At 46.1% G+C, this 17,566-nt stretch overlaps 2 protein-coding genes across 5 annotated transcripts; one reads left to right on the forward strand and one right to left on the reverse strand.

Annotated features, from left to right (window-relative positions):
- Positions 1–4,787: 4,787 nt before the first annotated feature.
- lbx2 (ladybird homeobox 2) lies at positions 4,788–6,485 on the forward strand (the record flags this gene model as incomplete). Its single annotated transcript, XM_083685806.1, has 2 exons — positions 4,788–5,109; positions 6,013–6,485. The coding sequence occupies 2 exons, from the start codon at positions 4,788–4,790 to the stop codon at positions 6,483–6,485; spliced, it is 795 nt and encodes a 264-aa protein (XP_083541932.1).
- A 4,060-nt stretch (positions 6,486–10,545) lies between these two features.
- On the reverse strand, positions 10,546–15,567 carry pcgf1 (polycomb group ring finger 1; the record flags this gene model as incomplete). Of its 4 annotated transcripts, none has more annotated exons than XM_083686152.1 (9): positions 10,546–10,711; positions 11,262–11,342; positions 11,927–12,013; positions 12,673–12,715; positions 13,069–13,174; positions 13,369–13,440; positions 13,675–13,827; positions 14,128–14,230; positions 15,476–15,567. In XM_083686152.1, 9 exons carry the CDS (start codon positions 15,560–15,562, stop codon positions 10,661–10,663), a joined length of 783 nt encoding a protein of 260 aa, XP_083542278.1. In that variant the 3' UTR covers positions 10,546–10,660. The 4 variants fall into 4 exon arrangements, with proteins under 4 accessions (XP_083542278.1, XP_083542279.1, XP_083542277.1 ...); XM_083686153.1 differs by having other exon boundaries at positions 11,927–12,010; positions 14,128–14,233; positions 15,476–15,562; XM_083686151.1 differs by having other exon boundaries at positions 14,128–14,233; positions 15,476–15,562.
- Between the last annotated feature and the right edge of the window lie 1,999 nt (positions 15,568–17,566).

Below are 17,566 nucleotides of genomic sequence, written 5' to 3' on the forward strand. Positions count from 1 at the left end.
AGAAACCGGAATATTCTCCATATCTACCGGGGGACCGTCGTCCCACACAATACTGCTGATGACAGATAATGATTATATACCGTCTCAATTGGTTTGCTTTTCTTGGAGCAGTGGTAGGCTTATTGTGTTAATCTTGTTTGCAATTCAATATCGTCTTTGTCTGTTTTGTCTGAGCCGTGGTAGGTCGCTGTTCGCTTCAGCGTCACCACATCATCTGTCACCATAACAGTCATTATTCTGTGAGCTGGAACATATGGAGATATCATTTTAGATCAATGGAAAAGGCGTATACATTATATGATCAATATATAATCAATACAGCTGTATAATCAATGATTAACTTGTTTTGACAGAAATATTGTCTGTTTCTGGCTATTCAAATCTCACAAAACCATAACAGACGAGGAGGCTACTGTATCATTTACTGAACATCTGTTAAGAATCAGCCAAACCCCGCAGTCCAATCTGAAAATGAACATTCAAAACTAAACTGCCCTTTCATGTCTCCAGTTCTACTAAAATAGCTGGATCGCATTGGTGATGATATGTTGATTGTCCGACCGCAGCTTTCCAATAACGGGACCAACAAATCTCCCTGCGCGAGGACTGGTGAGAGGCCGCGAGCGGCGGTGACGCAGAGGACCGGTTGGCCTCGCGGGGAAGACGAGATAAAACTCCTCCCCTCGAGACCCGGTGATTGATGATGTCAGGTGCTCTGCTTCTAATTAACGGTTAAATTAAGCCAAAGAAAACCTTTCGAATTAGCGCCGCTCCGCTTGAGACCGTAGAGATCACCGGGAACATGTTTGGAGTGGAGATATCAACGGACTTATCTTTAGAACCGGTAATGCGCGCGGCGTTTGAGGGAAATAGAACACCCCGGTCACCACGCGATGTTGCTGCTGGTCGTGCAACTTTATCCTCTGAAAGTCTCGAGGTGTTTAATATCATCTACCGTTAAATTCGGTCCTCTCCACTCTGAACATGTACGGAGAGGCTTGGTACTGATTTAACGGTCTTATCGGTCAATAACATGGTTCTGAGATTTAACGACCACCTCACCTCGACACGGTTCATCGGTTGGTCAGAATGATCTCTTCTGTAAACTATGATGTTGCTGTGGTTAGGCCTACATCATTAGCCTAGACGCAGGCCTTAGTTTCATATTAATGACAACACATATTGTTTATATTCTATATATTATTCGCACATGTTTATTAGGTCTGAGGTGACTAACCGTTGTGAAGAACTGCTGTGTTTGACGAGGTTGTATCTCTGTTAAACATACATGTTGTCAATAACACAGGCTACTGTATACAGACTGTACTAGGCCTACATTTATCAGGCTGTAGTTTTCAGGAATTAAAACGTGTCCATCATTGAGGTTATTATTTTAAATTGACTATAAATCGCCATATGAAGTCGTAACAAATGAATCAGGTAATAAATTACTTGTTCAATAAGTCACTGCTTGCTCCTTTATCGCCCCGTTAGCTAATTACCGTGACCTTATCGCCTGTATTCAGATACACCACTCCTATTCCTGTTCACTTCTGTCATGTAGCCGCAGTTACAGACACCATCATTAACCTACATGTTTATTGTAGCCTAGACGTCGTTGTTTAGAACTAAAGTCCAACAGAATGATGGGGCCCTGATGTGAACGATAAGGACCGGATTTGATCACCTTTCTGGTTCATATCTTTGTTTGCTTTGTCGTTGTCTTCAAACATTGAAGCATCCATCTGTAGAATATACCTTATAATTTGTATAGTAGACAAAACCATGTGGTAATTTACTCCAATTATTCAAACCACAATTATTCAAACCGCAAATAAAAAAAATAGTATTTTACGCAATTGCGTAAAGTGGTCATTTTGTCGGTTGTTCACAGTGGAGACCTTCGAATAAATTACAGCTCGTTAGAAATGAAAACACCGTCTCGGTGCCTCTGAGGTCTCCGTCCCGGCTAATAGAATGTCGTGCTGTTTTATCCCTCTGTTCTCTGGCCCGGTTTGGCCCGGTTCTGTCCCAGCACGCGTGTCACCATATGGCGCGCTTGGCACGGGACTGTGCATTGTTGCTGCACGGCTCGGTTCAACGGTTAACGGAAAGAAAACATCTATCATTTTTAATTGATTATCGAAATCCCTTGAAATAATATAAATGTTTGACATTGTAAATTGTGTTTCGAATTTGAAATTCCAAATGATTCCTTTTGTTGATAAAAAAGGAGGGTCTTAGGAAGAGGGACTCATAAAATACCGTCTCTGATTTGTATCTCTCCTCTCGTTCTGTTCGTCTCCTCTCTGTCTCTCCTGTCGGCCTGTTCTCTGGGGTAGAGGAGCAGTTGGAAGCGGGTGTTGATGTCGAGTTTATCACTAATAAATGGGAATGAAACTTCCACAGAAATCAGTCACAACAACGTCTTACTGTTTGTAAAAAAAAAAAACCAGCCGATTTTATTTTTGATCAACAATAATTTGTGGGAGGAAATTATGTTTGCATTAGTCAACATATAGGCGATTAATAAATTCATTAAATAAAAGTATATACATTTCAAAGGCTGATGAAACGTCGGTGAATCCGTGCACCATTACTCATGAAATCTCTAACACAAAAAAAATAGGCTACAATATTTCGTTCATGCATTTCGATCAAATGTGTGTAAATATATAAAACACATTCTGTCTTCATATAATACTGCGTCCTTAATAGAATCATATTTACAGTTCAAATGAACATGGATGCACAGAAAATATAAAATATAATTTAAAGGTCTCGATTTATCCATTCTCAAAATTAGAATAAAACGAATATACCCGATATATCTGATTCAGTTGTAGTATATCTGCTCCAGGAATAGACGCCCGTATCAGCCTACCTGCTCCTCGCTGTCGCTGCCCCTCACTCTCCCTCTCCCTTTCTCCCTCTGTCCCCCTCTCCCCCTCTCCCCCTCCCCCCCCCCCTCTCTGATCCACCCTGTACATGGTTGAGCCCGATCATCTCCTGAATCTTAATTCTGATCATTAAGGACGTGTAGAACCAGGGAGCTCTTCTGTGTCCGTCTCTACCTGCAGTCAGACGGCGTGGTCCAGGCCCGTCCAGGCCCGTCCGAGTCTTAGTTCTGGTATTTTATGGAGCTTTAGCCGTCTGCACTGTAACCTTAAACCTTCAAAACCTCGGTTGGAAATGTAATGTCCAGTCCTGCTATAATGCGTCCCAGGCTGTCTCCTCGACCTGTCCTTCAACACAGAGATCATTGTTTTCATAATGAAGCCAAACGACTCCCTTCTTGTCTCTTAAACACGGGATCTAAAACGGTGATGAAACGGATAACACACGTACGTGTTAAACATCAAACAATGTTTCACACCTAACATATATATACATATATACATATATAACCCTAACCCTAACATATACAAGCATGTACTTTTTGTGTAGTTTCTAAAAAAAATACCCCCAATAGGATCTTAACATAAATGATTAAAACGATTTTCCCAAAAATATTATTTTATTGGTTTTCATAGAAAGATATGGAGACATCCAACGTATTTCTGTTCTGTACTAAACATTACAAAACAATGACAACAGCTTTCCCCAAATATTACAATGACAAAATAATACAGACCTAATAATTATAATGATAATGTTCATAATAGAAACAAATATATGAGTAGCAGTGGTAGTAGTAATAATAACAATAATATACATGTAATTATAATGTAATAATCATGATGATAATGTTATATAAATTGTCTAATAATAGAATAATAATATGACAAATTGTACTGCTGCTCTGATTTATCACATCGTTAAACAGGACTCAGGTCATCTGTGAAATAATGCTCACAATTCTGTACAGAAAAATAAACTATATGATACTGCATAGTTCCCTGGTCGCTGTTTGTATAATGTGTCATTATTAAAACCATGCATTTCCTAGTAGGAATGAAACCCCATACAGGTGTGGGTAATTAACATCGCTATACTCCACTGTTGTTTTTTTCACTCAATTAGGACCTGATGTTTTTCTAAAATGTATTGTAACACCAGAATGCTGCTGGCATTCTTATAATGAGCATGAACTCTCCCTTTATAGAGAGAGAGAGAGAGAGAGAGAGAGACAGAGAGAGGGAGAGACAGAGAGAGGGATAGAGAGAGAGAGAGAGAGAGAGAGAGAGAGAGAGAGAGAGAGAGAGAGAGAGAGAGAGGGAACACGCAGCCTGCAGGGAGAGGCAGACAGATGCAGAAACATCTCGACCATCTCATCTCATCTCAGACCTCCACCACAGCAGCCCGCGGCCAGACTCCGCCTATTCCCGCGCCCAATTATTGCTGCAGGCCTGGCCCTTTAAGACACGCAGGGTCAGCCTAGTCTAGAGTTTCTCTAATTGAACTTCGCCCAATCAACAACAACTCGTTAGCAGTCGCTCTGTTTTCTCCTTGTTCCCGGAGACAGTCTATCCTTCCCGGGGAGAGCCCCCAGCCACAGCCGCTCAACTTTCTCCAGATCTCCATGGAAGTTTTGAGAGGAGCCGTCGTGCTCGGGGAGGGAGTCCTGCTCGCCCGCCTGTGAGACCGCCGCCCCGCCCGGAGCATGCTGATCCTGGAGAAAACATCTGAGACCAGCTAAAGTTGTACGATTCGGTTTACTGTTTACGGTTGATTAAAAAAGTGGGTTTACAAAGCAAAAGTGTATCCGAGCGAACCCGCGTGGACGTTTACGCGACCATTTGAATGAGATAATCCACTTTATTGAGCAGTAATTCGTCGGGACTGCGATGACCTCCAGTAAAGACATGAAGACAGGCTCCGTGCTGCAGTCCAGCGCCGAAGAGCGGCGACGGGGTCCCCTGGACCAGCTCCCTCCGCCGGCCAACTCCAACAAGCCGCTCACCCCCTTCAGCATCGAGGATATCCTCAACAAGCCGTCGGTGAAGAAAGTGGCTAATGTCTGTCCACCGAGGGCTGTGGAGAAAGTGTCCGGCTCCACCGCAGCGAGGAACGGCATTAGCACCCCCTCGTCCCCGCTGTGCGCCCTGGAGGAACTGGCCAGTAAAACATTTAAAGGTCTGGAAGTCAGCGTTATACAAGCCGCGGAAGGTAAACACTATTTACATTGTAAATATAATAGTTTTATGACCGTATCTATTATTACAGATTTAGTCAGTGTTTGTGAGTATGCTATGAGCGACAACAGACAGGGCTGAAATTAGTCTGAACTTTTGTCAAACGTTTATCCTATGAATCGATCAGGTATTTACAAAATATGTCAAGCAATACACAGTGGATTATGTCTCGAAAAACAAATATGTCTGTGCATTAGTTTTTATTGTCTACATGATTACATGTTTTATAGAATAAACACTAACGAACCCTACTATTCATGAGTGTGTATAGTAATATAGCAGGCCTTTATCTAAACTAAAACACTTCATTTGTGCGTTCTGGGAAGGAATGGAATTAAATACATCCAACCAAGTTGCAACATTGGCACTAAATAACAGGGCCGAGGCCACTTCTGGTGATATATTACAGGCTGTTTCTATGTTAATGATGCATGCAGTGCAGCGGTAAACATCACGCTGTTTTATGTCATATTTTGATAGCAGACAATCCTGCTGTAGACGCTTGTAATCACCGGAGCATTGTCCCCGCCGTCCAGACCAAAGTAGGCCAGATATAGAGAATTATCAACATGGGCCTAATCATAAAAAGCCTAATAATACAATCCAAACGAGGTTGACTTGATACAGCCATCTGCTTCTGCATCTGTATTTGATCAAACTGGGCCTGCAGTAATATACGGATTCAATCTGAGTGTGCACACACACACACACACACACACACACACACACACACACACACACACACACACACACACACACACACACACACACACACACACACTCCTCCACGGTAGGCCCACTCATGGACATGTTATTGTTGACTTGTTACCGTGGACGTGTTCTGGAGAGTTCTGACCCTGTTTTCTTTCCCTCAAAGGTCGCGAGCACGTCAACTCGTTCGGACAGCGGCAGACATCAAAGAAGAGGAGAAAGTCCCGGACCGCGTTTACGAACCACCAGATATACGAACTGGAAAAGCGCTTTCTGTACCAGAAGTACCTGAGCCCGGCCGACCGGGACCAGATCGCCCAGCAGCTGGGCCTCACTAACGCCCAGGTGATCACCTGGTTCCAGAACCGCAGGGCCAAGCTGAAGAGAGACCTGGAGGAGATGAAGGCGGACGTGGAGTCGCTGAAGAAGATCCCGCCGCAGACCCTCCAGAAGCTCGTGACCATGGAGGAGCTCGAGGACGCGCGGGGCAGCTCCGGTGCCGTGTCCCCGAGCGTTTCCCCGTCCTCCCACGGCCACCGGGACCTGGACCGGGCCTTCCCCCAGTCCCCGGCCTCCTCCCGGGATCAAACCACGGACGAGTTCTCGGAGGAGGACGAGGAGATCGAGGTGGATGACTGACAGTTCGCCCGGGGTTTTCACAAAAGGGCATTTTTCAAAACTTTTGCACGGATATTGACAAAGGGAGACGATTAAACTTGATGGGAAGTTGACTGTCTCCTCCTCTCCTCTCTCCATTTTAATTTATTAATAGGACTGTGAAGCCTCCGTTTCGATTTCACCACATTGTTTGAGGAATACTTGTGTCTGTCTGTCAGTAGAATATGAAACGTAGTGTATTGGTACAGGATCAAGACTCCAAAGTGTGTATGTACATTTTCAATTTTTTCTCGCTATGGTTTTTGGGGAAAGTTGTGCAATTATATTGTTAAACCATTCATCCACATTCTTCTAGCTGCTAAAGGACTAATTATCTACCAAGTCTGGTTTTCAGTGGGAATGTTCTGGAGAAATGTCTACTCATCAACAGCCTCTGTTACAATTGAAAAAAGTAAAATTGTCCATGATTGAAATTGGGATCGATATGTATCCCAATTTAGATCTAAATTTGAGAAAAAGGAAATGTGTTTTATGCCAGTATCCGTCAGGAGGGAAAAAAACATTATCAAATATCCATGTTGCAAATAAGCATATCACCAAACTTTTACACGCTCTAAGTTTATATGTATATAAATTAAACAACGAAACATCCTATGCGCTAATTTTATTGTAACATTCTATTTAATCAACATTATGTAAATAAAGGGATATGATATTTCATGATGTTTTCTGCTATTACAATTTTATTGCAATTCTATCGCTATCAATGTGTTGATATTGTCAGCGAGGGATAATTCAAGGAATAGCTCATTAATGGCAGGCTTGGACCTATTTCACCTGAACATTAATCTAAAGGTCATTTAGGTTTTATTTCTGTCTGATAGTGATATTGGTGACGTGTTTCGACCACTCCACTGCGGACGTCTTCACACCGTCGTGTTGACGTCGCCCACCGCCTTTATGCGCGTTACGAGCCTTCTGCTCAATTAGCCGCAGTTCAACAACCTCTTTCTTCACCTCCCTCTCTAACAGTTGTCCCGGGGAGGTTAGCACCCGGGCCGTGTCAGGAGAAGGCTGCTGCCGCTCCGCCGCCATATGGTTAAACAAGCCTTCTCCTCAACACGGCCTGGTCATGATGATTGATCGGTTCACCCTCCTCGGACCAACATAAACAGTTCCACTGAGCCGCCGGCATCTGCCCCTCTTCAGATGAGTGTTTAAACAAAACGCCCATGAATAGCAAATGGTTAGCATGGAGATGCAAATGAATAAAGCTCAATAGGAGGCGGTGGAGGTGGAGGGGGATCCGTGTTGTTCCAGCCGCGGTCGGCTGAATGTGTGTCGGCCGTTTGTAACACTTGTAACACATCAAGGCGGCGGAGAAGACGGAGGCCCGGCGAGCATAATCGATGTAATCGGTTGGAATGGTTGAGGTTGAAAAGTCAAGATGGTTTTAGAGGTGCTTTGTGGACTTCTGGTCAGAGGGGCCGACGTTCTGTCTCGATGAGAAAAGTGAAGCCTGATTTTGGACAGAATGGATATTTACGAAATAGGCGATGAGACACAGTTTGGCAACAAACAAAATCAAATCGCCCCAATTTAATGTTATGATCAAGCAGCCTAAAAGTGTTTGAAAGTGAAACTATGTTGATACACACAAAATGATGTCAACAGTTAATGTAGCCTGCAAACATTGGTGAGACACGTTTGTCATCGGCTGTAGAGGAGAGAGGAGTCGTCCAGGCTACTTTATTAATCCCCGAGGGGAAATTCATTTTCAAGCAGCAGATTTACTAAAGAATCCACATAAATCCTGCAGGCTAGGAATGACAAATTATCTAGAGATTTCATATGTCCCAAATCAGCCGTCCTGTCCCGTCGTGTTCTGATCTGAGACGGTACGCAGCTCCGTGATGTCGCGAGCGGGACGGTGTCCAGAGTACCGAGGGGCGCGCGGACGGCGGCCGTGTGAAGGCAGCGCGAGACGCCAAACTTCTTTAAATTATAAATGAACCAGATTTACCTTGACGTCATTCACTTTCTAACTGTTAGTCAGCGCACGTTACTTTGTGTGCGTGTGTGTGTGTGTGTGTGCGTGCGTGCGTGTGTGTGTGTGTGTGTGTGTGTGTGTGTGTGTGTGTGTGTGTGTGTGTGTGTTGATAATTCATGCAACCCCTTGAATGACTTGAATAGTTATGTTTAGCAGGCCTTTCTAAAAATTACTCAACAACTATACTAAAAATACACGAACGTACCATTGTGTATTGTGTCAACAAAAGATTACCAATTGTTTTTATTTAATTTCAAGAAATTATCAGAATGTACCACGTTGCCTCGTAAATCCATAGTAATGACCACATACATAACATGAAAAATATCAGTATATTAAAACATAAAATGTATAGCTGTACACTTTTAATTTTAAAACATTAGGCTAAATTATATTTATTATTAGGCTATATAATTATAACATTGATATTACAAAAAGCAAATGAAAAACCGGACAGAAAAACCCCCAAACCAATGCTGATAATTACAGTAATGTTGATAATAATAATAATAATAATAATAATAATACAAATTAAAATTAAAATAATGATACAAAATAATAATAAAATGTAGATATTGATAACAGTGATAAAGACAGCAGCCTGTCAGAGGAAACATCTCTCTCCATCGGCGCGAAACCTTAAGGTCTGTTTAAGGTGTCACAGAAGAACGTCAGAGCGCTGTCACCTTCTGTTAATGTCTGAGTTATGAACATGAGCAGAGTACATAACTAATATACCCTCCGGTGTGTTCATAACTAATATACCTTCCGGTGTGTTCATAACTAATATACCCTCCGGTGTGTTCATAACTAATATACCCTCCGGTGTGTTCATAACTAATATACCCTCCGGTGTGTTCATAACTAATATACCCTCCGATGTGTGTGGTTTCCCAGGTGTAAGCCTTCCATAGAGAGATGTCTTATAAACCCAGTATTACCAGGTATGATTATAGAAACACCTCTGTGCTTTAATTACCCTGATCACCCGTAGCCATGACTACCCTAACCCGTCTGTACGCGATATTACCAATAATATACATTACCATAATAATAATAATAATATCATATGTAATATTACCAAAGCTTATTGTCATTATTATTATTGTTAAATATAATAATATACGACATGTCTGATGTGACCAGGAACAAACCAACAGGACAAACACGTGTTTGTGGTTCCAGCGTGCGGCTGAAGGCCGGGCCTCGACGTGGACCTGACGGAACCGGAGAGGCTGCTGGAGTCTCTGTCTGCAGCCATTTTACGACACAATCATACCAGCTTGCCATCCTCATGGGTGATAAATCATGTTTATATTCATATGTGTCTATGGGTATGTCTGTCTATGGGTATTCTCTATGTATTCATATGTCTGTCTCTGAGGAGAGACCATCAGCCAAGCCAGACTAGGTCCGATCATAAAGTCGTTATATTGATAAGGGATATCAGGCCAGGGCAGCGGCGCCTCCACAGCCTGTGGACAGACTAGAAGGAATCATCGCTTTATTACTTAAACCTTTTCCATTGTTCCAGATGGTTCCGAGCCTGTCGCTGAGGCTGGAGGTGGTTCTGGACCTGCAACACCCGCAGGACGCTTTGTTCCCCGCCAGTCAACCTGAACGAGGAGCAGCGAGCAGGAGAACACGGCTGCCACCTAGCGGTCACCGGCTGCATGTTCATCGGTCTGAACAACACTGACGCCTCAGTCTTTCAACCGTTCTGCTCCTTGATGCCGTATTTCAGTCCCTTCTATACCTGCTATTTACATCATTGCATGATTACTGCCTGATCATCCTCGCAGGTCTCCAGGACTCGTCTTACTTCTTTGTCACACGTGCTGGACAGTAGTCGTGCTAATTGTTGCCACCTTTGTAGCATAGTTGAGTTATAACCAGAGAGCACCAATTCTTGATCAATAAATTCACATTAGATACTGCTTAAATATGAATATAAGCAAAACATTATGAAAGCTTGGCGCAAATATCCAGAATTGAACTCAAAGAACAGGGCCCATTTTATCCACTCATTTATTTTCCAAAAATACAAAACGAGTAAAATAAGTATATGTACACAAACAATTTGAAAATAGAATATATATGATACAACATATGTACAGCTGGTGTCCTTGAGGTTGAGAGGCGGGTCCTATCTGGTCCGCTTGTCTTTGATGGTGTAGTGAAGGACCAATGGCTGAGCCTGGACAGACAAAACAACCAATCAGATATCAATATCAATCTGAAACTAAATCAATCCTAGGTCAAACTATTTTGTTTCCTAAAGCATTCAGGCCCTAATCAATAACCCCCCTCTTATCAGATTCTAATCAATAACTGTCTAGTTATCAGATTTACAAGGTAAGTTGAGCTTCATGTGTTCTATGAAACATGTCCTTCAACCAAAATGCATCACAGTTTCAACATGAAGAGGGTTTGTAGTTCGCCAAGCAAAACAGAAACTGCTTGCTTCTTGAACTCTGTAACTAATTTGACATTTGAGAACATACTTGAAATGAACATGGCTTTGTATCGAATCAAACTGATTATCATTTGAGAATATTCCACATTTCTATGTTTGAACACGACTGAATGCTGTTGAATGTAAGTGGCTGCCGGGGCTGATGAGTCTGAATGAAGCCCAAATGAAGCCGGCTGTTTGAAGTGTGAAGGAATGTGGTATGAAATGTGCTGGCGGGTCTGGAGAGGCCGCTCCATGGAGCGGTTCTGTTCTGTTCTGTTCTGGACGGTACCTTGCCAAACCAGTGAGACAGCCACAACCGCTTCATAGTCATGTGATCTGGGAGAGACTCGTTGTTAAACAACATCTGGACCTGGGGGGGGGGGGGGGGGAGAACCACACAATGAAGACATGAGGATCCAACCACTGGTGAGACTGTACAACTAATTAGCATTTCATTTCACATTCTTGGGCAGAAATGTCTTTTTGCAGGGGGGGAGGGGGCTTCACACACTACAGACTACAGGGCTGACCTGAACCGTACCGTACTGGCTTAGATCCGTTCTCTCATGTCCTCTCTAGAACTGTTACAGTAACTATGGTGGATGTGTAACCTGGCCAGCACAGTCAGGTACCGGAGAGAGAGGGAGAGGGAGGGAGAGAGGGAGGGAGAGAGAGGGAGAGAGAGGGAGAGGGAGGGAGGGAGAGAGAGGGAGAGAGAGGGAGAGAGAGGGAGGGAGAGAGAGAGGGAGAGAGGGAGAGAGAGGGAGGGAGGGAGAGAGAGGGAGGGGGAGACAAGAGGGAGGGAGGGAGGGAGAGAGGGAGAGAGAGAGAGGGAGGGAGAGACAGAGGGAGGGAGAGAGAGAGAGAGAGGGAGGGAGAGAGAGAGAGAGGGAGGGAGGGAGGGAGGGGGAGGGAGGGAGGGAGGGAGGGGGAGGGAGGGAGAGAGAGGCTGACCTGGTGTTTCTCCACGTTCAGTCGATGACAGAGGACCTTCCTCAGGTGTCTGACCTCTGCTCGTACCGAGCACCTCACAAACTTCTGCTGTAGAGACACAGACACAACCACAGACACAGCAACATTACCACAGACACACAGCAACATTACCACAGACACAGCAACATTACCACAGACACAGCAACATTACCAGACACAGCAACATTACCACAGACACAGCAACATTACCACAGACACACAGCAACATTACCACAGACACAGCAACATTACCACAGACACAGCAACATTACCAGACACAGCAACATTACCACAGACACACAGCAACATTACCACAGACACAGCAACATTACCACAGACACAGCAACATTACCAGACACAGCAACATTACCACAGACACACAGCAACATTACTACTGACACACAGCAACATTACCACAGACACACAGCAACATTACTACTGACACAGACTTCATTTCATTTATTTTCATTCACGTTACCACAACTACAGACACACAGCAACATTACCACAACTACCCACAGAAGTGCGCGCGTGCGCACACACACACACACACACACACCAGTGTAGATTACAGTCCTACAGCTCCCTCTGCTGGCCAGTGATGGTCAGTGGTTTTACAGGAACAATGAGCTTCACCATAACAGTGAATACCCTCCCATTAAACAGCAGTTCTCTGCATGAGCCATAGCCAATGCTGCCGTGTGTGTGTGTGTGTGTGTGTGTGGTACCTGCAGGGGCAGCTTGGTCTTGTCCTTCCCTGCCAGAGAGGAGCTGCAGAGAGAGAGGACAGGTGAGTCTTCACACATTCTCCTTTCATCTTAAGGCAAATAATACCAGAATAATACACTAATAATAATAATAATAATAATAATAATTCCAAGCACAGTGGCCCATGGAAAGCCAATCGGTCGGTGAAGAGAAGGATATTGATAAAAGCTGTATATCACATTACATAATCAAGAAATTGTGTCTGGGATTTTGGGCAGCCATCCCTCTACCCCCCCTCTACACTCCTCTACCCCCCCTCTACCCCCCTCCTCTATCCCCCCCCCTCCCCTCCTCTACACCCCCCCCCCCCCCCCTCCCCTCCTCTACCCCCCCTCCTCTCCACCCAGCCTAGTTACCTCTGCCTCTCCAGACAAAGTGACACCTGCTCGTCATATCTGTAGAAGTGGGCTTTGGAGTGGTCAAAGCTGGTGTAGGGCAGGCCTGTAGCATCTGGGAGACTGTCTGGAGGGAGGGAGGGAGGGAGGGAGGGATCAGGAGAAAGAAAGAATAACACATTAATTCTAACTTGCAAATTCCAAGAGCATGTGAAGGCAGCATTACTACTGTAACGTTTACATGTATACTGATGTTGTTATTGTGTTATGTTGAGGTTGTGATGTTGAGGTTGTGAGGTGGTTGGTGGTGTGGATGCGTACCTTCCCCAGGTGGCTGGATGACCCTCTCCAGACCCCGAGACTGATAGAACTCCTTTATCCTCTTATCCTCACCTGGAGATCAAACAACTACATTAACCATCAACCAGCACACATGTGCACAAGACTATCTACACTTAGAATGGAGCTAATACAGGGGAGAAGCAGTCCTAGGTGGTGTGTGTGTGTGGGGTGTGTGTGTGTGTGTGTGTTGGTGTGTGTGTGTGGGGTGTGTGTGTGTGTGTTGGTGTGTGTGGTGTGTGTGTGTGTGTGTGTGTGTGTGTGTGTGTGTGTGTGTGTGGTACTCACTCTCCTGCAGGCCTGGGACCAGCTTGTAGACGATGTCCTGCATGACCCGGTCCAGTTTCAGGTTGAGCAGCGGTTGGGTCTCATGGATCTTGATGTTGCACATGGGACAGTATTTACTGGTCTGGAGGTACTTCACTATGCAGCTCTTACAGACTGGGGGGGGGGGGGGAGGATGGAAGAGAGAAGGGGGAGAAGAGGAGGATGGGAGAGAGAAGGGGGGGGGGGACAATATTAGGGGACAGACTGGGAACAGTCACATGTAGAACATGGTCCTGACTGACAGTGATATGTCTACATGTTGGAATCAGGACACAGTTGAAAACTGAAGACTTCCCTGAATAAACAAAGGTAAATACACAGAACTGGATGCAGATGAAACAGATGGAGTTCAAACCCGGGTCTCCAGCATGGACCGCCAGCCCCACACACCCTCCACCAGCCTCCTCTACTCACATGTATGCAGACACTCTGTGATGGTGGTGGCGTCGATGAAGTACCCAGCACACAGGTAACACACTATGTGTTCATTCAGCTCCTTGATCTTCAGCTTCACCTCCTCCTAGAACAAACAGATGGACTTAGGCCAGAGACCATCTTTGCCTAGGCTACGTTCTAACCTCAACACAAGGATGGAAGTGTCCCAGTGGAATATTAGCTATGCATTTCAGGTAGCGACCGTTTCTCTCCACTGACTCGAACCCGTAAACAATCAGGTCACTGCATCAAGCAAAGCAGATGGGATTGATGTGATGAGTCCTAAAGCGGTTTGACTCGGTCTAGGGTTAGGGTTAGGGTTGGGGTTAGGGTTAGGGTTGGGGTTAGGTCTAGGGTTAGGGTTAGGGTTAGGGTTGGGGTTAGGTCTAGGGTTAGGGTTAGGGTTGGGGTTAGGGTTAGGGTCTAGGGTTAGGGTTAGGGTTGGGGTTAGGGTCTAGGGTTAGGTCTAGGGTTAGGGTTGGGGTTAGGGAGGAAGAAGTAATAAGTTAACAACCTTATCCAGATCGCACATTCACATGAGACGTCCTTTTTATTTCTACAAATAGGAACGTGTCTGTCAACCACACCTGTCTGAAACACGGTCATGAGGATACAGGTCAACCACACCTGTCTGAAACACGGTCATGAGGATACAGGTCAACCACACCTGTCTGAAACACGGTCAGGAGGATACAGGTCAACCACACCTGTCTGAAACACGGTCAGGAGGATACAGGTCAACCACAGCTGACCTCAGATGATTAGAAATCAACGGGATGCAGTCCAACTGTCTTGTGTAAAAGCTGGAAGGTAAGTGTGAACCTCTTCTCTGCTATGGGGCGACTATGTAGCAGTAGTTAAACCAGGTAGTAGGATAGATGTTGGTCCTAGTTGTGCCGTTAGGAAGGTGCTAAACCATGACCACAACCTGACCACAACCTTCCTGCCCAGCGTCGCTACCAGCTAGCATCGCACAGCGCTAACGGTAATCAAACCAAGTGTCCTCATCACCACGGAGAAACTTCCCTCTCGTCCCGACTTTGCTTTTTTAAAAAGCGACCCCGTCAGATCGTGTGGACCTGCGGATCCAGAACCGTGATAAACACCAACAACAACGACCTGAACGGCGCCGTTTTAGCACGAGGCACCGCGAGGCTGCGGGACAACAACACCACCGACCGGCCACCGCGCCTGCGCGCCGCGCCGCGCCGCGTCCCTCCGTACCCCCGCCGCCGCCGCCGCCGCCGTTAACCCCGGCTCCGGTCCGCTCTCACCCTAATAACGGACTTCGCCGGGTCGGGACGGTCTCAAATATAACGACACGTACCTCGTTTCGTAGCGGGTCGAGCTTATAGACGGACTGGAGCTGGTTTCGTAGCCGCATCGCTATCGCCATCGGGCCCTGCTCCGCCATCTTGTTTCCGGGTGACAGAGGAGCGTGCTCAGCAGGAACGGAGGGCGTGCGCGCGGTCCGGCCGTTACCGGAGACGGCTGCGCGCGCTCCCACAGAATAACAGGCCAACGGATGGAGAAAGAACGAGGAGTTTTTCTGGGTCAGGAAAAAAAAAAGAGAAATATACTGTAATGCCATAGAACAGGAGGAGGGGGGGGGGTGTATTGGGGTTGTATTGTCTCATCTTGGGGTTGTATTGTCTCATTAAATAATACAATAAATACATAAAGCTCCATATACAGTACATGACACACATGCCTGATACAGGACAGACAGGAAGATGCTGCTATAGAGTAGGAGTGGCCTGTCTCCTCCTCCCCCCCCCTCCCCCCCCTCCTTCCTCCCTCCCTTCCATCTCGTCAGTGATGCTGTAGAGTAAAACGTGTTCTTCCTTCCTCCAGCACTGGGACTGGATGGTACTTCTTCTTATCTCAGGCTGTACTGATGATGATGATGATGATGATGATGATGATGTTTGGTTGATTCATTGACTGAGACTCGTGTACTGACTGAAGTCGCTCTGGATAAAAGCGTCTTCTAGATGACTACAATGTGAAGCAGCTTCAGGGAGGTGGCACTGACCAAACACTCCGAGGTGACTGGACATAGTTCGGCATTAAGGCCTCCTGGAGTACTGGAGTGTAATACACATTTCTTCCCACTAGATGGTGCGGCGCGCACACACTTCAGCACTGGTGTCAACAGCGTCACTCCTGAGAGGATGTGGTCACGTTGTCTTTGAGTGTCTTTGTTCTGTGTTGTTCTTAGTGTTTCCTCCCAGGCAGGTCGGTCCGATGGGCTGGTTCTGTCTCTCAGGACTGGCTCTTTGTAAAAACAGAGTTTTGTACGGGAACCTCTTTTCCCACCATATGCTCTAAGGTACAGGTACTGACCCGGTCCAGATCAGACAGGTTGTTAACCAGAGAGAGAGACAGGTCCAGACCCGGTCCAGATCAGACAGGTTGTTAACCAGAGAGAGAGACAGGTACTGACCCGGTCCAGATCAGACAGGTTGTTAACCAGAGAGAGAGACAGGTACTGACCCGGTCCAGATCAGACAGGTTGTTAACCAGAGAGAGAGACAGGTCCAGACCCGGTCCAGACTAGTCCAGAGGTCCGGTGTAAACAGGGACGATGCGTCAGGTTGTTGAAGCGTGAACAGTCCTGCTCCACTGAGCCTCATAGGCAGGCCTTGTCCCCTCTGCCGCTTCCTGTGTGGTGTGTGTGTGTGTGTGTGTGTGTGTGTGTGTGTGTGTGTGTGTGCATGCGTGTGCGTGGTGTGTGTGTGTGTGTGTGTGTGTGTGTGTGGTGTGTGTGCGTGTGTGTGTGTGTGTGTGTGTGTGATGTCTTATCTGCTGCGTCCCTGCCAGGTCACTGCCTATCTGATTGACAGAGCTTTATATCCAAATAACCCCAGGCTGAGAGACCGGATCACAGAGAGAACCTCAGAGAAGAGAGGGCTTGGGGGGAGAGGGAGAGAGCAGGAAACAGAGAGAGAGAGAGAGAGGGAGAGAGAGAGAGAGAGACAGAGAGAGAGAGAGAGAGAGAGAGAGTCAAAGAGAGAGAGAGAGAGAGACAGAGATAGGGAGAGAGGGGGAGGAGAGAAGAGAAAAAAAGAGATGTCAAATAAGCCAGCATGAAACATGTCTCCTCCTCTCTTCTCCTCTCCTCTCCTCTCTCCTCCTCATCTCTCCTCCTCTCCTCTCCTCCTACTCTCTCCTCCTCCTCTCTCCTCCTCTCCTCTCTTCCTACTCTCTCCTCCTCTCCTCTCCTCCTCCTCTCTCCTCCTCTCCTCTCTCCTCCTCTCCTCTCCTCCTACTCTCTCCTCTCTCCTCTCCTCTCTCCTCCTACTCTCTCCTCCTCTCCTCTCCTCCTCTCCTCTCCTCTCCTCTCCTCCTCTTCTCCTCCTCCTCTCTCCTCCTCCTCTCCTCTCTCCTCCTCTCTCCTCCTCTCCTCTCCTCCTCC

Source organism: Argentina silus, assembly GCF_951799395.1.
Source record: "Argentina silus genome assembly, chromosome: 15".
NCBI lineage: Eukaryota > Metazoa > Chordata > Actinopteri > Argentiniformes > Argentinidae > Argentina > Argentina silus.